Source organism: Phaenicophaeus curvirostris, chromosome 6 (assembly GCF_032191515.1).
Source record: "Phaenicophaeus curvirostris isolate KB17595 chromosome 6, BPBGC_Pcur_1.0, whole genome shotgun sequence".
Taxonomy (NCBI): Eukaryota; Metazoa; Chordata; class Aves; order Cuculiformes; family Cuculidae; genus Phaenicophaeus; species Phaenicophaeus curvirostris.
In genome coordinates, this window is record NC_091397.1 from 2,824,869 (window position 1) to 2,843,553 (window position 18,685).

The 18,685-nt window shown below is 49.0% G+C and overlaps 2 protein-coding genes across 5 annotated transcripts in view; one reads left to right on the top strand and one right to left on the bottom strand.

Annotated features, from left to right (window-relative positions):
- The window catches only part of GJC2 (gap junction protein gamma 2), a 39,580-nt gene extending 21,382 nt beyond the window's left edge, over positions 1–18,198 (top strand). For 3 of the 4 annotated variants that reach the window (XM_069859193.1, XM_069859192.1, XM_069859191.1), the window contains one exon: positions 15,016–18,198. In XM_069859193.1, coding sequence (XP_069715294.1) covers positions 15,036–16,283 — 1,248 coding nt within the window. In that variant the 5' untranslated portion in view covers positions 15,016–15,035 and the 3' untranslated portion in view covers positions 16,284–18,198. Of the gene's footprint in view, positions 1–10,118; positions 10,263–15,015 lie in introns of those variants that run through there. The other variant, XM_069859194.1, reaches the window with a different exon arrangement.
- Positions 1–18,685, bottom strand: part of C6H1orf35 (chromosome 6 C1orf35 homolog) — a 404,048-nt gene that overhangs the window by 48,975 nt on the left and 336,388 nt on the right. The window lies entirely within an intron of this gene.

Consider the following 18,685-nt stretch of genomic DNA (forward strand, 5'->3'; position numbering starts at 1 on the left):
TTCCCTTGGGAAGACGTCTACTTTTGAGACCAGCCTGTTCTGTAAGCAAAGAGAAAACCATCCTCTAGCTGCCTGCCTGCCTCGGCTTGTGGATCAGCCCCAAGCACTGGAGCATTGTTGGCTCAGAACCACGGCCCTGCCTCTCTGTGAACTGCAGAGATTCCCCTGTGTAAAAGACATGGAAGGGCTGTCCTCCTCCTCCCGTGTTTCCTCCCTTCCCCTTCCGCCTCAACATGCTCATTCATGAAAAAAAATATCTGTTGGATGGACATGGGGAGTGGAACTAATGTTGGCGCGGTTTTTCCCGTGTGTTGGCCAAGGGAGGTCGTAGATTCAGAGGGTTTTAATTTTTGTTTTCACAGCTGGATTCGATATTACCCTTTCTTCTCACTAGCTTTTTATTGCTGCTCAATCCCCGGAGCAACCTGTTGCAAAGCAGCGTGGGCACTTGCATTGAAGCACCACCTCCTGCTGGCTTCCCAAGGGGTATTGAGCTTAGCTGTCCACGTTAGGACCAATGACCTGCACAGCCCGCTGCTTTCATTAAGGACTGAGATCGTAGGAGGCTATTCTCTCCTTGAGCAAGGTAATGCAGCAGGTCCTGTGGCCAGGAGGGCAGTGCTGCAGCAAGAAAGGTACCATTCCATGATGATCCTCTGCACCCGCCTGCAGCCCAGGTCTCCAGGCTCCTTCCCTCCTGGCACAGTGTGGGGTGAAGGCAGATGGGCAGCACGGACCAGCACCCTTAGCAAGTTTGCAGGTGATACTAAGCTGGGTGGAAGCGTGGATCTGCTGGAGGGTCGGGAGGCATCAAAGGGATCTGAACAGGCTGGACCGCTGGGCTGAGTCCAATGGCATGAGGTTTAACAAGGCCAAGTGCCGGGTCCTGAACTTGGGGCACAACAACCCTGTGCAGTGCTACAGACTAGGAGAAGTCTGTCTAGAAAGCTGCCTGGAGGAGAAGGACCTGGGGGTGTTGGTTGACAGCGACTGAACATGAGCCAGCAGTGGCCCAGGTGGCCAAGAAGGACAATGGCATCTTGGCTTGGATCAGAAACGGCGTGACCAGCAGGTCCAGGGAGGTTCTTCTCCCTCTGGACTCGGCACTGGTGAGACCGCTCCTCGAATCCTGTGTTCAGTTCTGGGCCCCTCACCACAAGAAGGATGTTGAGGCTCTGGAGAGAGTCCAGAGAAGAGCAATGAAGCTGGTGAGGGGGCTGGAGAACAGGCCTTATGAGGAGCGGCTGAGAGAGCTGGGGTTGTTTAGCCTGGAGAAGAGGAGGCTGAGGGGAGACCTCATTGCTCTCTACAACTACCTGAAAGGAGGTTGTAGAGAGGAGGGAGCTGGGCTCTTCTCCCAAGTGACATGGGACAGGACGAGAGGGAACGGTATCAAGCTCCACCGGGGAGGTTTAGGCTGGACATTAGGAAAAAAATTTTCATGGAAAGGGTCATTGGGCACTGGCAGAGGCTGCCCAGGGAGGGGGTTGAGTCACCTTCCCTGGAGGTGTTTAAGGGATGGGTGGATGAGGCGCTTAGGGACATGGTTTAGTGTTTGATAGGAATGGTTGGACTCGATGATCCGGTGGGTCTTTTCCAACCTGGTGATTCCATGATTCTATGATCTATTGGTAGGATGGGCCAGGCAGCAAGGTTGAGGGGTGGTGTCTGCCTGCACACAGGGCAAGATGAGACCATAGCAAACCTGCAGGCCCACGGTCCCAGTCTAAAGGCATCACAGGTTGGAGGGGCTGCCGCAGGGTCCTGTAGACGTGGAGTTCAGTTTGAAGGTGGTGGTTGTAGGGTTTGGTAGTGGTGGTATAAGGTTTAATGGGGGTGGCATATGGTGTAGTGGTGGTGTAGGATTTGGTGGTGGGGTAGGGTTTGGTGGTGCTGATGTAGTTTTTGGAGAGCTGGATGCCCAGCACAGCAGAAAGGCAGGTGTGTGCTCATGCCCAGCGTGGTGGAGGGGGTGGAGAAAGGGCTGCCAGCAGCCCATCGGACCCCTAGCACTGTAGATCTCAGTCAACCTTTGCTTTAAGCATCAGCGTGGCACAGGGCCAGGTGGGAATGGTTCCATTCCCACCTGGCACCTTCTCCACCCCACTATCTACCTCTGGAGCGGAAGGAGGGACACTGATTCAACGTCCCTCCAGTCCTGTAAGCTTTGGGGACAAAACGACACGTGGTCTCCCTTCTTGGCAAGGGGAACCCAGTGGCATCCAGATGTGAAGCATGAGCTGCTGACCTCTCCAGCGTCAGCGGGTGGGGGCCCACCTATGTAAACACGTCCAGGAAGGCTCTCATCCCTTTTCCACCCCATGCTCGCCTTCAGATCAGACTGGCCAGCCTTCACTGATGCTCCTGTCCTCAGGGCTCCTGGAGAAGGTACTGTACTCTCACCTGGTGCCAGGCACTCCTCCAGGCATCTCTCTCTCCTCTTCCTCTTCTCTGCATGCAAATATGATTGTATAATTATCTCTGTATATAATTAGCTAAGTGGTTTTTTAAATATTTACTGGTGATACTGGTAGAACAGTAAATCTGGGTGAGCAGAGTAGAAACCTGTCCCAGTCATGCTGGGAAACTGGCCAGAAGGATAGGAAAGCACTTGTAGTAATAATATTTCCTTTTTTATCTTTATTTTCTGTTTCGTCTGTTATCTAAGAACAGTTGGCAAGAGAACATCCAACCCGTTTGTTTCCTCATTTATCACATTGAGTCTCTCTCTTCTCTCTTAACTATGTTTAGATCTTATTAGTAATGGAAAAAATGGGCCATAAAGTCACATACAAGTGTCTTGTATTTTCGCTTTGGCGTTTGCTCTCGTCTTCAATATCCGTATTTAGTTGATGTTGGATTTTTTTACCCCAAGGAGAGGTCTGGTGGCCAGGTAGCTACAGCTGAGCTCAGGAGGACATTTTGGTGATTTGGGGTGGCAGGTCTGCTGCTTGGAGTTTATTCTGGGAGAGAGCAGGGAGGGGTTATTACGACAGAGGGAAGGGTTTGGCAGCCGTCCTCAGTCCTTTTCCCTCTTTGCACAATATTTGGGTCATGAGTGGCCCCTCTGTTATAGCTCTCTCTGACCTGGCAAGTCTGAGGGTCCTCCAAAGCCACGAGGATGGGCAATAGATGCTCCAGTGATGAGTGCTGGAAGTTCAGAGAGATCTGGTGTCTCAGATGTAAGCATCTTGGTTCAGATAAGACTTTGGCTCATCTTACAAACCCTGTTTCTTGAGCTTCACCTCAGCTCCTGCAACCAGGCCACCTGCTGAGGTGCTGGATGAACAGGCTGCCCAGGGAGGTGGTTGAGTCACCTTTCCTGGAGGTGTTTAAGGCACGGGTGGACGAAGTGCTGAGGGGCATGGTTTAGTGTTTGATAGGAATGGTTGGACTCGATGATCCGGTGGGTCTCTTCCAACCGGGTTATTCTATGATTCTATGATGGGTTTAGGAGACCACCCTTAAGTTCTCAGTAAAGCAGAGAGGGACTCAGTACCCTAAGCAGATGCCACACTGAAGCAGAAGGACCTTAAATCAGCTCATGAGCATAGCAGCTCTCCAAATCACCCACACATGGTCTGACCACACTGTTATTTAAAGCAGTAAGGCCTGAGTTCTGCCTGGGGAACAGTGCAGGACAGGGCAGTCACTCAGCAATCATGACGTTTGGTCAAAGCTGGATGAGGGAGCATCATGTATAGGTGAATAGAGCGTGGACCACGTTCAAGTAGCTGGGCTGCATCCTGTGGATCCCATTCTGCACTGATTTGTGGGGCACTTGCTCACTGCAAGCTGCTGGACCTTGTTAGGCTTGAGACATGGTTCCTCTAATCTGCACTTTGGCTGGCAAGTTACAGCTATTTCGGGAGTAGTAAAGAAACAAAGATAACTCTGGACCCAGTTCTAATGCTGGGCTTCTCCAGATCCTTCTTCCATATTGTATTTGTGCTCTGGGCTGACGGCTGTCAACCCAGTATCAAACTTGAACGTACAGAGCTGAATCTCCACTTTGGCAAATGGGGCCACATGGGTCACTGCACAGAATCCTAGAATCCCAGAATCACCAGGTTGGAAAGGACCCACTGGATCATCGAGTCCAACCATTCCTATCAATCACTAAACCATGCCCCTCAGCACCTCACCGACCCATCTTTTGCAGGCTCTCCTTGGGTTGCTCCAACCCATATGAACTTGGTTTAAGCCCTGGTGGTAGAGTCTGTCCTGGGAGCTGCTACGCATAATGGGACTGGTTGAAGCAGAGCAGCATTGGTTGTGTACAGGTTGTCCCACCTGTTGTGCTAGCCGTTGTACTTCCCCTCCGTGTGTCAGATGAGGTGTGTGATGACAGAGATGACACTAACATTTTTCTCATTGGCACTGCTGCAAAAAATATAATTAGGTTGTCTGGGGAAGTTAAGGATGCCCCATCCCTGGAGGTGTTCTAGGCCAGGCTGGATGGGGCTTTAAGCAACCTGATCCAGTGGGAGGTGTCCCTGCTCATGGCAGGGGGGTTGGAACTGGATGATCTTTAAGGTCCCTTCCAACCCAACCCATTCTATGGTTCTATGATTCTATGATAAACTCTCAGAGTCTGCAGGCTCCCTGCATGGGTTCAAAGCATTTTCCACAAGAATACCAAAACTCCTCTGTGTTTTCAGGCATTTGCAAGAGGGGTTCAGTGAGGAGAGCTGAAGGAAGTTTTGAGCATGTCCTCCTTTGCTTATGTGCATCCTCAGAAGACACAACTGCTCCATTTTAGCTTCTACCCTCAAATTGTGTCACGATGTTCATCCCTGTGCAGAGCCGCTGCCTGCTCCCATCCTCTTCCCTCTCTCACCGCTGACACTGTGCATGTGGCTGAAAAGCAGGGAAACCATTCCTCTTGGCTGCTTGATGTGAGCCATGGACCTCACCCAGAATTTCTTGAATCAAGCCCAGAAGCCATGGCTGAGCTTCCAACCTCTGTTCCTGCTCCCCTCACTCCGGTCCCCTTTTCCTGGGGCTCTTCCAACCTCCCTCCTAAACACGCTGCCTCTGCCCATCCACAGGTGTTAGGGGGGTGTGTGGGGGATATAAAAACCTACCGCCTTTCTAGAGCAGCCAAAAACGTGTCCACTAGACTTTTTTTTCCAGAGATCCCTAATCTTTTCCATGCACCCTGACCTTTTTCCTCTGTCCCTGCCTGCTTTAACACACTGTTGCTTGAACTGCAGATGGAGAAGTGGCTCTAGAGGCGATGGCAGGAGGAGGCGATGTGTTGTGAACTTTTACACAGCTGTTTTTTTGCCAAAGGATGGATTTCCTCCAATTTTTATTGAATTTTTTTTTTTTCACTCTTTTGTACAAGTTCAGGAAGGTCTACAGCAAGTCAAGCCTGGCTGGGCTTCACAGGGCTGTGTTGCAGCCCATCCAGGTCTGGGAACGCCGGCTGGAAAGTTTATTGCTTCCTGTTATGAAACCTCAGGGAGCCACGATGGGGTTGCAGGAGACATGTGGGTTGCACTAACACTGGGTACGACCCCAGCGGGTGTGGTTGGAGATGGCCTTTTTTATTCCCATTGCTTCTCCAGCTACTTCAGGAAAGGGAAGCAAATAGCGAAGGGAATAATTGCTTGATCTGACCTGTGACTATCGAGGCAGATGCTTTCTTTGGAGCAGGAACAGACATAGGGAAAAAATACTCTAAAGGTCTTTGCCACATCCCTGGGGACTCCAGCGAGTCCCTTCTTGCCACCTTTCAGTACACTGGCTCGTGTTATCTCACTGGCCTTGAAAACTTCAGTAGAAAGGTTCCCGTCAGAAAAAATATGTGTTTTTATCAACACTGAAATTTATCTCAAGAATGTGTTCATCACAGCAAAGTTTTCAGTTGGGAAGGGCTGGAATTAATTGCTTCTGATCTCCATCCTCGATTTAAACCTCTGGGCTTTTGTACTTTGGAACTTAAATCTTTAACCATATCAGACTATTTAATTTGTCATTCTCAAAATGAAGTGCTTTTACCTTTCCACAGTCACCAGTCAGTGACTTCCAAAGGAAACATTTTGCTGTTTTTCAGCAGAAACAGCATTCATTCAGCTAACAGCTCTGGCTTTTTGTTCCAATCATGAGCCAGTGCAAACGTAACAGAAATTCTGTCTTCTGGGCTAACTGAGGCACAACCAGGGTCCAAATTTCATGGCAATTCAGAGACAGAGGCTGTATTTTCAGAGTGCATGAAAGAAAGCAGCTGTCACCTCATTTTCAAACATCCTTACATTGTGCAGCCAAAATCCCCATGGGCTTCAGCAAAACGTGACATCCAATTTTCTTGGTTTGGCTCTTGCAAGAGCCAGCATCCAACTACAATGTCCTGATCTAGATCAAAACCTCTTTAGGTTCATCCAACAAGCAGAGCTGGATGCAGAAGAAAAATTAACCTGACAATGAATAGATAGAAGCCCTGACTCTATGTCATTCAAATGCAGATTTGTGTTGGGGTTGTCATCACCACTGCTCTGAAAAGTCCACACAGGGATTTGTGAAGAAGATTTTAGGAACAAACACTGGCACAGCTTCTTCTGACGCCCATACATTTGTTTTTTAAGAGAGTTGAGTTTTTGGCAGCAATGGCAAGTCCTGATTAGTCCCAAGCCTTGGAATATGCTCAAAGCTCTGGGTTAAGGAGGGAAGTTTGCACAACTAAGGTGTTGGGGTTTTTTTCTGGATTAAGTGATGAGACTGAAAGGGAGCTCAGAGATCCTTGACTGGGATGGTTGAGTCGAGCAGAGCTGCAGATGTTCCCACCTGCTCCCTCCCATCTCTGCATTACAGCTCCTGGGTGGGTCATTGGCCCTCATACCACCATCCATAAACAGAGGTGTTGGTTAAGTTACTCTTTCATGAGTAAATGAGCTGTTTCTGTGGCTGGGAAGAGAGGTTGTCCCAGGGGATGGTCTGTCCAGACATAAACCCAAGTCATATCCCACCACATCGATTCTGCCCTTGCTGGAAGGGACTGGCCTGTCCTGAATCATCTTAACAGAAAAGACATGGCTCTCTGTCCCAGCAGAAGTCCCCAGCCCAGTCAGCACACCAGCAGGCAATGACACAACTTGGATCCTTGGGTTGCTGAAGGCTCTGGAGACTCCAGGCATGAAGAAAGAGCTCCAATTGGTGCTGATGGCCTCTTTCCCATCAGGAAATGGAAAGCAGCCTTGATGATGCCCCAGTGAGATACAAGCTTGGAGCTCTCTACAGCACATAGTTTACCTTGTCCTATCAACCATCCTTCATGTTAGGCAGTGCCTTTGCCACCCTTTTCCATCATAAACCTCTTTCAGAGTAGCTGGCACCCACAGCCACCAAGGGTGAATGTGTCCTGCATCACACATCCAAAGAAAAAAGGTTAGTGAAGTTAGCTGAAGAAGAAGAGATCTGATTTAAAACTGCTACTTCGGTCTTTGACCTCACTTGTGGTATTCAAATATTTTTTCCTTCTCACACATGAAATTCTGTAGTCTCCTAAGCCCAAATCCAACAATTTCCCATAAGATAAAACCTTGACATTCTTAATTTCACAGAATCATAGAATGATTTGGGTTGGAGGGGGTCTTGAAGATCATCCAGTTCCAACCCCCCTGTCATGGGCAGGGACACCTCCCACTAGAATTTATTTCTATTATGTGACATTAGTCTCCACATAGTGATGTCGCTTCTCGGGTCTGGTTTTAAGAAGCAGGTTTATCATTTGAGCAAAGATGTGTTTCTTCATTTCACTTAGTTTTAAAACTAAGATCTAACTAAATCCGAGAGGTGAAAGTTAGAGAAGACCACGAATTCTCAGCACAATACAGTACAGAGCTTCATAGATTTGTGGCCAGGATGGATAATTATGGTTGCTACTAATACTGACATAGCAGAGAGACGTTACACCAGATCTCTGGTGGAGAGGGGCCTTGGAGATGTGACTCCCAGCAGCACTTGGAATCATACAAGGTTTTATCACATCACACAACTTGTTCCAATGGTGAAGACCCAGCTAAAGCACGCAGCAGAAAATGCCTCCAGCCCTCTGGCTCCTTCCCTGGGCAATGGTTCAGCCAGCAGGTGATGGTTTGGTGGTGGGAACCACTCGATCCCTGTCAGTGTGATGGCTGGACCTGTTGGGCAGGAGGCTGGAGCAGGAGTGGATGTTGCTTGGCTCGCCTGAAGCACAGATGCCTCCCCAAAAATTTCCACGAGACAAGATTGCTGTGTGTATAAATAACTGTGTGCTTAGAAAGCAAAGAGCCTGGAAAGGCTGCAGGACCCCTGGGACAAGGACCGTGCTGAGCTGTGTTTCATCTCTAAGTTGCTGCCCGCAGTCCTGCGGAGACTGGAAGTTGTTCTCAGCTAGTTATTTTTAAATAGCTAATAATACTTCCCTGCAGCTCCGTCCTGTGGGTGGAAGTTCCACCACAGTTCTTTGATGGGAACGAGATGTTGGTGGCAAACCCTCAGGTCTGAGGGATATCACAGGATTTGTCTTTTAGAACTAGGTGCTGTGACATTTGGTGGAAGCTGCAGACCTGAGGACCACCTGAGGACCATGCATGGCCCCTATGGTAGCGACCACAGGGTGACCCACTGCACTGTGTCCAGACTTGAAGGACCATGTGGGTGAGGAGGTCACTGCCCTGGCATGCTGGAGGCCAAACGCAGCCCTGGGAACACGCAGGGGTAACATGGCTTTGGCTCGTTGCATATTTTCTTCTCCTCAGAGAGGTCCTGATGGAAGATCTCGAGGGAGATTGGGGCGTTGCTGAAGGAGATCTCCAACCCTGTCTCTTTCCTCTATCTCCCTGTCTTCCCATGTCCTTTGAGAATGCAAGTTTTCTTGGTGCACTATATGCTTATGTTGAAGCATGCAGCCAGGGTTGTGATAATTTATCCTTTTAGAGGCTTATTTCCCCCGAAATGCCTCCCCAAACCCTAGCTTCCCTGGTGTGGCATAATCCCTCAAAGGCATGTTCATCCTTACACCCAACGTAGCTATTTATAGGGCTTTTCTCACCTGCCTAGCATAGAGAACTACTTGTGAACAGCAAATGAATTTATCGCTATGTATGAGTAATTAGTTTGTGATTTAAAACCTTCAGGAAAGTTACTGCAGCGTGTCCAGAAATGCTATACACCCAGGAGACCTCATTAGCCCTAATGGGGTCACGTCATGCAGCCAAGTTCTGGTGTCAGCAGAGACTCACACGCTCCTGGGCTCTCACAGAGCAACCTTCAAGCATTATCCAGGAGAATATGCCGCTCACCAGACCATCAGCTGCTGTGGCTTCTTTCCTTCTCCTTCTCAATGGCTTCTGGGCAGCCTTTCTGCCTTGACTTTCCACTTCCACCTCAGCAGCTCCCTGGAGCCCTGATCCCACTGGGGCAGCAATGACATAGCTCCCCATGGACAAAGCAGGAGCGAGAGGCAATCCTTGGACCATCAGGATGGAGAGTTTCTTCTCCACTCGCCTTAGGCTTCACATGCATTCCCATATCACTTCTTATTTTTTCTTACTTCTGCAAAGAAGCCCCAAAAGCACCATGTGTGCTCAAAAACCCTTCCCCATCCTTCATCTGCTCTCTGCTCCCATCCATCAGCTTGGAGTGAGGTGCACCATCTCTTTCAGAGAAAGCCTCACTTGCAGGTACAGCAAAGCCGGAGCCTCAAAGCATTTTTTACCACTGAGCTGTGCCTTTTTAAAAATTATTATTTATTTTTTCCCCCAACAACCATAAAGCTTTTGCCAAAATGTGTTTTCCACATGTTCCCTGTTAGCCACGCTCTCTGCCTTACAAATATGTTACCAGTGCCGCTAACTGATGCTATTAATTTATTTCCAACCGATTCAGGAGCTTGGCAGCAAAATTGCAGGCAGCGTTCCTAAAACCAGACCCGGCAGCTTGTTTGGATTTAAAACCAATGCCCCTTTCTTCTCCTATATATGTAGATAGCACCTTCCCTCCTTCTCCCAAGGCTTGGCGAGGGGACGAGGAGCCAAAAGCGGTGGTGGGACCAGCTGTAGAGGTGCTGGCGGTGCGGGCAGGACCTCCCAGCAGTGGGTGCCCTGCAGGGGCGGGGTTCGACAGCGCATTAAATACTTCTCTTGAGCTCTGTTTTCCAACTGCTGGGGCATGGCTGGAGCGAGGCAGCGGGAGTTTATCTAGGACAAGGCAGAGGGCTGCCGGCACAGGAATGTCGGCAGAGGAGGGAAAGCCGTCATGAGAAGCACCATGGCTCTGTAAGTAAGATATTTTCCCCATTGTTTTCCCTGAAGATTAAGCAACGGTATGGGAAATGTGCAGAGAGGAAGGACATCCAGCTAGCACAGATATTTTTTTTCCTATTTATTTTTTCCTTTCCGCTTCTTTTAGACTCCAGTTTTAAAGTTTTCCCAGTTCTGACAGTTGTGTTTGCAATTGCGCAGAGGAGTCAGCAAGTTTTGGGAAGTAATAGTGATGAGAACATGGAGCCAACAGCTCATTCCTGTACCTGGAGATATTTTAAGGCTGAGTCAAAGGCACTGGAAAGGCTGCTGGCAGGCTGAGAGGTCCAGACACCCCTCTGTGTAGCTGTTTCAAAATGAAACTTGTACCCTGCGTGCGTTTCATATGCTGTGTGTCAGCTAGCTGGGAAAGAAGGTGTGAAGAGAGATGATTAAATGAATGGATTTCAAAGCCAGAGGGATGGTGGGTCCTCTCATGTGCCTAAACTAATCCATCTGCCTGCTGCAGATCCACACAGGCTTTCTTTCCCATGGAGCTGGACTGTGTAACTTTTCCACTGCATGGAGGAATTAGGTGTGAAGCACATGGAAGGTGCAAAAATCCAGTTTTTGTGCTTTGCTAGTTGGCATCATGAGGAGATGACACAGTCTTTTCTTTGCACCGTCCTATTCAGCAGCAAAAGCGGTGTGAATGAATCCTGCCTTCAAAGCTTGTTTGCCTTATAATTGATTCAAAAATATAATTGTGTACTAAGCCCCTCAAGCAATTAAAGACATTGAAATCTCATAGTATGATCTTTCCAGCCAGTGAGCCTCAAAAATGACAGGAAGTTTAACTCACGGTTTAGGAGGGTTTTAAAACTCATTTTTAACTCCTGCTTTCAAATCTGGTGCCAGGAGAGGGGTGGGCAGATAGGAGCATTGATAACATCAAGGTGTGATCACACACAGAGGCAACTGTGAGGTCCCCAGGGGTGCAGACACAGCTCAAGGCTGTTTCCTGCAGATGTTCCTGCAGATCCAGATGTGTCACCAGCACACTAGTGTCACCAGCAGGACCAACACTTTGGGCTGGTAGCTGATAACTGCAGGGGGTCTTCTCAAAGCAACAAGCTGCCACTTTTGGTTATTTTGCAATTTCTCTCCATTTCCCTGACTCAGGAGGTTTGTGAGTGCTTTGAAGCAACACTACTGGGTGCTCCTTTCCAAAATCTATCTCTCAGAGAAGACAGTGGGTGCTTTGCTAGTGACCTTGACTAATATCGGGTTAAATCTTGAACATTTACTCCAAAAGCCACCAGGACCTTGGCTAAACTCTTCCTGCCCAAGCAAAACTGTTGTTAGGAGGTGACTCTGAGCTTTGGGAACTGTGTCCTTGAGGAAGACTTGCAAAATGGTAACTTATCTCTGGTGGAAATCTCATAAACCCTTCAGGTGAGCACTGAAATTACAAATGAACTGCTCTACAGGATATTTGAAGCCTGCATTTTAGAAGAGTTTAGGGCTTGCAGGCAACTGTGGATGCAGATGGGAACTAGGAGGTGGCCAAATGCCTGCACAGGGCCAGCCAAGCTGGGACCTAGGTGCCCCAGCCCTGCCTTGGTGGGACCCAGATGCTCCACAGACGGATGCAGCGTGTCCCACGTGGGGTCATCACTGCACTCAGCAGGGTCTTCCCTTCCCAGCCCCCTGTCAGCGGGAGCTTGGCCGAGCACCTGGATTAATCCTGCAAATCATTTAACACCCCATTTTGTCTATATCTGAATGCAGACGCATATCAGAGGAAGGAGCAAAGACACTTTGAAGTGAACCCATTGAGTGTAAAGAAGCAAAAAGGCACTCAGAGGAGATGCTTTCCCGTCTCACCCCCAAATAATCCAACCACTTCAATAAAACATCATAGATTTGTGGCTCTTTCTTTCCATGCTGTTCTGCAGTGTCTGAATTGTCCTGTCTGCAGCAGCATTTCTGTACTGACTGTTGGGTGCAAAGCATCACTTTTGGGGCAGGAGATGAAGATTTTGGTCCCAGCAGCTTTAAGGGCTGTTCTTTGCCATGTAAGCTGAAGGCAGAGAGGAGAACTTCCCCATCTCTTCTTCTGGCTTATTGCCCAGCCTGGATTGAACTGTTTCTCTGCTCCCTGCCTCAGTTTCTCCAGCTACAGGATAAGAATAACACCATCTGCAGTGCTCCTGCAGTCCTGGTCTGGCGTGTGAAGACTTGAAGGTTTGGGTTCGCAGAGGATTTGTTTGATCTAGAAATAGCAGGGTTAGAAAATTCCATCTGCCTGTTCTCAAGAGCCCTCGACAGTGGAAGAATTTTGCTGCATCTCAAGCGTCAGACGGTGCTGCTACCTCCTGGGGCGGTGTGAAGGCGAGCGCTGAGCAAATCAGCTCTGCTTGGCTTCCATCCTAAGAAACAGCGTGAGCAAAATCACATTCCAGAAGGACTTGACATGGAGAACAGAGCAAGGCATGGTCCATTTCTTGCTCCCTCATGGGGCTGTGCCCGTGGCTGGTGCTGGTGGCTGCTCCCACCCTGTGTCTAGCCTGAGTGAAGAGTTTAAAGCCTGGCATGTGCCATGGAAACCTTAGGGCATCATTTTGTGTCTCCACATAAAAGTGGTGCAAAGCCAGGCTAGGACCAGGCTCATGTCTCATGGCATCATTTTCCCTCTGGGATATTCACCTCCACTCAGCCACGGAGGCATTGAGGGGTAGGGTTGGGGTCTATCATAGAATCATAGAATCACCAGGTTGGAAAAGACCCACCGGATCATCGAGTCCAACCATTCCTACCAATCACTAAACCATGTCCCTCAGCGCCTCATCCACCCATCCCTTAAACACCTCCAGGGAAGGTGACTCAACCCCCTCCCTGGGCAGCCTCTGCCAGTGCCCAATGACCCATTCTGTAAAAATTTTTTTCCTAATGTTCAGCCTAAACCTCCCCTGGCGGAGCTTGAGGCCATTCCCTCTCGTCCCCTGTCCCTTGGGAGAAGAGCCCAGCTCCCTCCTCTCCACAACCTCCTTTCAGGTAGTTGTACAGAGCAATGAGGTCTCCCCTCAGCCTCCTCTTCTCCAGGCTAAACACCCCCAGCTCTCTCAGCCGCTCCTCATAAGGCCTGTTCTCCAGCCCCCTCACCAGCTTCATTGCTCTTCTTTGGACTCGCTCCAGAGCCTCAACATCCTTCTTGTGGTGAGGGGCCAGAACTGAACACAGGATTTGAGGAGCGGTCTCAGCAGTGCCGAGTCCAGAGGGAGAAGAACCTCCCTGGACCTGCTGGTCACACCGTTTCTGATCCAAGCCAAGATGCCATTGGCCTTCTTGGCCACCTGGGCCCCTGCTGGCTCATGTTCAGTCGCTGTCAACCAACACCCCCAGGTCCCTCTCCTCCAGGCAGCTTTCCAGCCAGACTTCTCCTAGTCTGTAGCTGCCCAGGGTTGTGCCCCAAGTGCAGGACCCGGCATTTGGCCTTGTTAAACCTCCTGCTATTGGTCTCAGCCCAGCGGTCCAGTTCATGGATGGGTTTGGGTTCTCGGATGCCCAATTTACTACCTGCCGTCAGGTGTCTGTGTGCAAACAAAGTGTGTAAATTCCATGATGAGATGGAGGATGATTCACATCAGGGATGTAGGGGTGCCAGGATGAGACCATTCTCTGCAGCGTGGGTGTGACAGCCACACTGTCCCCTGCCACAGCATCCTTGGGGCTGGGTGCTTTCCCTTTCCCTCTCACACCCAGGTATCTGTCAGGGCTGCTGCCAGTCAAGCAGTAAAATTGCTGCCTGCTTTTAATGATGCCTGGGGTCACCCAAGGAGCCAGGGCTGAAGCTCCACTGCAAGTTAAGTGAAACAGAAAAAGGTTATTACAAGCTCTTCCTCCCCAGCTGTCCAGGTCTTCTAATAAATTCATGTTTTTCTCTGAAAGCTTTTCAAGGTTTATTTTTAAAACAGTCTGCATTTGTTTAAACATTTGTTTTGGTTTGTTTTGGTTTTTTTTTTCAAAAGGAACTTAAAAGGACCATCAGCCTGCAAACATAAATATTCCCATTCTTTTGCTGATTCTTTGCATTTTTCTGGGTTTGATAGTTGAAGATATTCCAGCAGCGCAAGTCTCTGTGATGTGGGCAGCATCCCCCACTCCTGCTTTCAGTGCAGGCGCTTGAGCTTACAGTGATGAGACATTATCACAAGTTGAACACCTTCTAGCACCCGGGTGGCTTCCGTAGCGTCTTGTGTTCAATTTACAGTTACCCAAACCCTTCTCACAGCTGAGCAGCATCTTGAAACAGGCAACAAAGCAGGTAATGGTGAATCTAGTAGCTGCCATGGCTTGCCCTGTTGTGAATCTACGTGTATTTAGTACCACCAGGTGTCCCTTCCTCCGATTATGGTGGTGCAGCAGGTCCCCACATTAGCCATAGCTCATTCCCTGATGCTGTGGGAGTCAGATCCATGTCATGGTCCCTCACTGGTCCTGGGGAGAAAGGCTGCAGCAATGAAAGGTGCTTATTTTTTTGAGATAAAATGACCTCATTGGTCATAGATGTGCCAATATCACAGCCATATCATAAAATCATAGACTACTTTGGGTTGGAAGGGACCTCAAAGCCCATCCAGTTCCACCCCGCCTGCCATGGGCAGGGACACCTTCTGCCAGATCAGGTTGCTCAAAGCCTCATTCAACCTGGTCTTGAAATATCACTGACTGCAGCATCGGACGTTTATTTACAGCTATGATTCTCTTCTTCCTCTTCTTTCTGCAGGTCATAACTGAGTAGCCCTTATGACCAACATGAGCTGGAGCTTTCTAACCCGCCTGCTAGAAGAGATTCACAATCACTCCACCTTCGTGGGGAAGGTCTGGCTCACTGTGCTCATTGTCTTCCGCATCGTCTTGACAGCGGTAGGAGGGGAGTCCATCTACTCCGATGAGCAGAGCAAGTTCACCTGTAACACCAAGCAGCCTGGCTGCGACAACGTTTGTTACGATGCCTTCGCGCCGCTGTCACACGTCAGGTTCTGGGTCTTCCAGATCATCATGATATCCACCCCTTCGGTCATGTACCTGGGCTATGCCATCCACAGGATCGCCCGGTCGGCGGAGGAGGAGAAGAAGTTCAAGGGATTCAAGAAAAAGAAGCAGTTTGCTTTGAACTGGCAGGCGGTGCGCAACATGGAGGACGCAATGGAGGCTGACGAAGAGGAGCCCATGATCTCTGATGACACGGCAGAACACGAGAAAGCCAAAGCCAAGCCCAAAAGCAAAGAGCCACAAAAGCATGATGGGAGGAGGCGCATCCAGCAGGAAGGACTGATGAAAATCTATGTCTTCCAGCTACTTACCAGGGCTTCTTTTGAAGTTTGTTTCTTGATAGGGCAGTATTTACTCTATGGTTTTGAGGTAGAAGCCTATTACGTCTGCAACAGACTCCCTTGCCCTCACACTGTGGACTGCTTTGTGTCCCGGCCAACAGAGAAGACCATCTTTCTCCTGGTGATGTACGTCGTGAGTTGTCTGTGCTTATTGCTGAACATGTGTGAGATGTTTCACCTGGGGTTTGGGACCATCCGAGATGCTATTCGCAACCGGAAAATCAACAGCTTTAGGCAGCCTCCCTACAACTACGCCTACCCAAAGAACATCTCCTGCCCTCCCGAGTACAACCTGGTAGTGAAATCAGAGAAGTCCACCAAGATCCCCAACAGCCTGATGGCTCATGAGCAGAACTTAGCTAACGTCGCTCAGGAGCAGCAGTGCACCAGCCCGGATGAGAACCTCCCAGCAGACTTGTCCACCCTTCACAAACATTTGCGAGTGGCCCAGGAGCAGTTAGATATAGCATTTCAGAGCTACAGCAGCACCCAGGGCAACACACAACCTTCTCGAACCAGCAGTCCTGCCTCAGGTGGCACAGTGGTAGAGCAGAACAGGGTCAACACTGCCCAGGAGAAACAAGGTGCTAAACCCAAGGCCTCCTTGGAGAAAGGGAGCTCAAGCAGTAAGGATGGAAAGACATCTGTATGGATATAGCTTCGTCTAAAAGGAGAGAGGGCAACATAAGTGGGTTTTTTATTTTGGTTTGTTTCTGGTTCTTGTTATTGTCTTGCGTTTGTCCACAGGGCACAGGTATAATTTTTATATGGAATTTAAGAGAAAAAAAGGAGTTTCAAACCAATTTAGTCTTCCAGTACATTAACAAAAGACATTTCTACCCTGTTTCCAACATGTTCTCCACTGGGAATCTCCAGTGAGCAACAGCAAACCCCCGCATCTCCCACCCCTTTGGTCACCACCGGAGACCCCAACAGAGACTGGACAACACACCGTGATGGGAAGAGGAGCTGCTGGTGGCTCAGGAGAGAAGTCAGGCAGAAAGCAAGCAGCTCCCCTCCTGCATGGTGAGGCTACAGCGCTGTAGGTCAGGTAGTGTTTAATTACTAAATATACTTAATCAAAATTAATTTCTGATCCCTTGATGACAAAACAACTGACATATTGCATAAACCTTCATGACACGCTGACAGCTGATGTCTTGCCTGAATTGTTAGATGCTCCAGCAGGCACTGCTGGGAATGAAGGCATCATTCGATGCTGCGAGCCACGAGCTGGCACCCACATCAGGTTATGAGGCAGAAACACGGTGACTGTCTTACACAGGGAGACCTCAAAGCACAGCACGGTGCTGAAGGTTTTCGTCTTTTATTCCTCTGCGTCGAAGCCAAAAGCAAATACGATCAAACACTACTCAGCTGGAGCAAGCAGTGACAGTGCATCGTACTGGTGCCTGTGTAGCACTTGCTACAGATGTGATGGGAATCGGTGCAGTTCCAGTGTTTTTAACCAACTGCTGCTTCACATCATCAGAAAGTGCCTTTATGCAACCAGGAAAACAAAATCATAAAGGATTTAGACTTCTTAACTGCTGATTATTAGTAGAGATTGGAAGATCAGTGTTGGCAAATTTGTTTTTCTGTTTGATCAAACCCTTATAAATAGTGGCAGGCGGCAGATCTATGCATAGTGCGTATATGATGTGTGTGTGTGTACGTGTACATATATATACAGACACATATGAACATGTGTGTGTGAATATAGACATAGAAAGAGATATATAAATGTAATATCAACCCTCTGGTAATGTTACAGCCTTCCACCTTCCCTGGGAAAACCCGGCTGGTCCAGGACTATGACTGATCTCATCCTGGAACAGTCTTTGGGCTTCTAGCCTCCAGCCTCCTCTGGGGATCTGGCAGGTTTCACACACTTGCTTAAGGAGCTTAGCAGAAGATCTGGCTTCAGTGGGGCAGGACCAGGACATTAGCAGGAAGCTTTTCACTAGTTTATGGGGAACTTTTTGAGTCTGGTTTGGTTGTAGGGTGGTTTTCATGCACCTACAGGAGTTTGGGGGCATGTGAAAACAAAGCTTCTGAGCTCCAAGGCTCCTGCTAGTGCTGAGGACATACTTTGACAGGGTGGTTTCATCCTGTGTCTCTTGCACAGCTGCGGAGCTGTGGCTTAGTCCCCTCCAGTAACACTTAATAGAAAGAAAACCTCATCACCAGGAGCAGAGGGAGCATGTCCTGCTGAATGGTAGAGACTGAAACCAGCCACTGCCCTGCTCTGCCATGCCTCATGGCAGGTCTTACCCTGAGATGATGCCAAGACGCCTGTGGCTTGGGAGATGCTCTCACAACATGCCAGGAGTCCAACGGTTGATTCACCACTGTGGAGGACTCAAATAGACAAAGACTTCAAGATCAAACCTAACACAAAAGAAGTAAATCCTTACCAAACACATCCCTGTGCCAAGCTGTTCCCTGATGGCCATGCCAGCCACCCAAACTCACGTGCAGGTCCCTGTGCCTTGGATCTATGTGAGGTCTATGCCCTTGAGATCAGTCTCTGAAAGCCTTGAGGATGCGTGTTTCCCAGGTGGCCGAGCTCTTTGGCCTTCAGATTCTGGGAGCCTTGATGGAGCTGTGCCATGCCATTAGAAAATTGTGCTGATGACAAAAAACATAGGTTTAAAAAGAAAGCAAAGAAACATCCTATGAGGTATCCAGCTGCAAATATTCAGTATGGCTTTCTGCAACAGTCTAGCAAACACTTTCAAATTTGTTCCTGGTCCAGCAGAAGGCATTGGTAAAGTGCCTGGAGCGCTACCTGCTCTCACTGCTAGAGATCTTCCCCTTGAAAATGAACAACTGCATCCAGGAAGAGATTGGTGTGTGTCCCCAGCAGCAACGGTCAGTAGAAACACGCATTTGTCACATCAAGAGACGGCCTTTCTGCCATGACTTTTGCATGAAAGGTTCAGAAAGTTCACACCATGGTGGTGGGGAGACAGACATATCCAAGTGTGCTGTTGGTCTTTGTCTTGAGTGTGGGAATGTGCTCTCCTCCTGCACCAGGAAATGCAGGAGAGGCTCTTT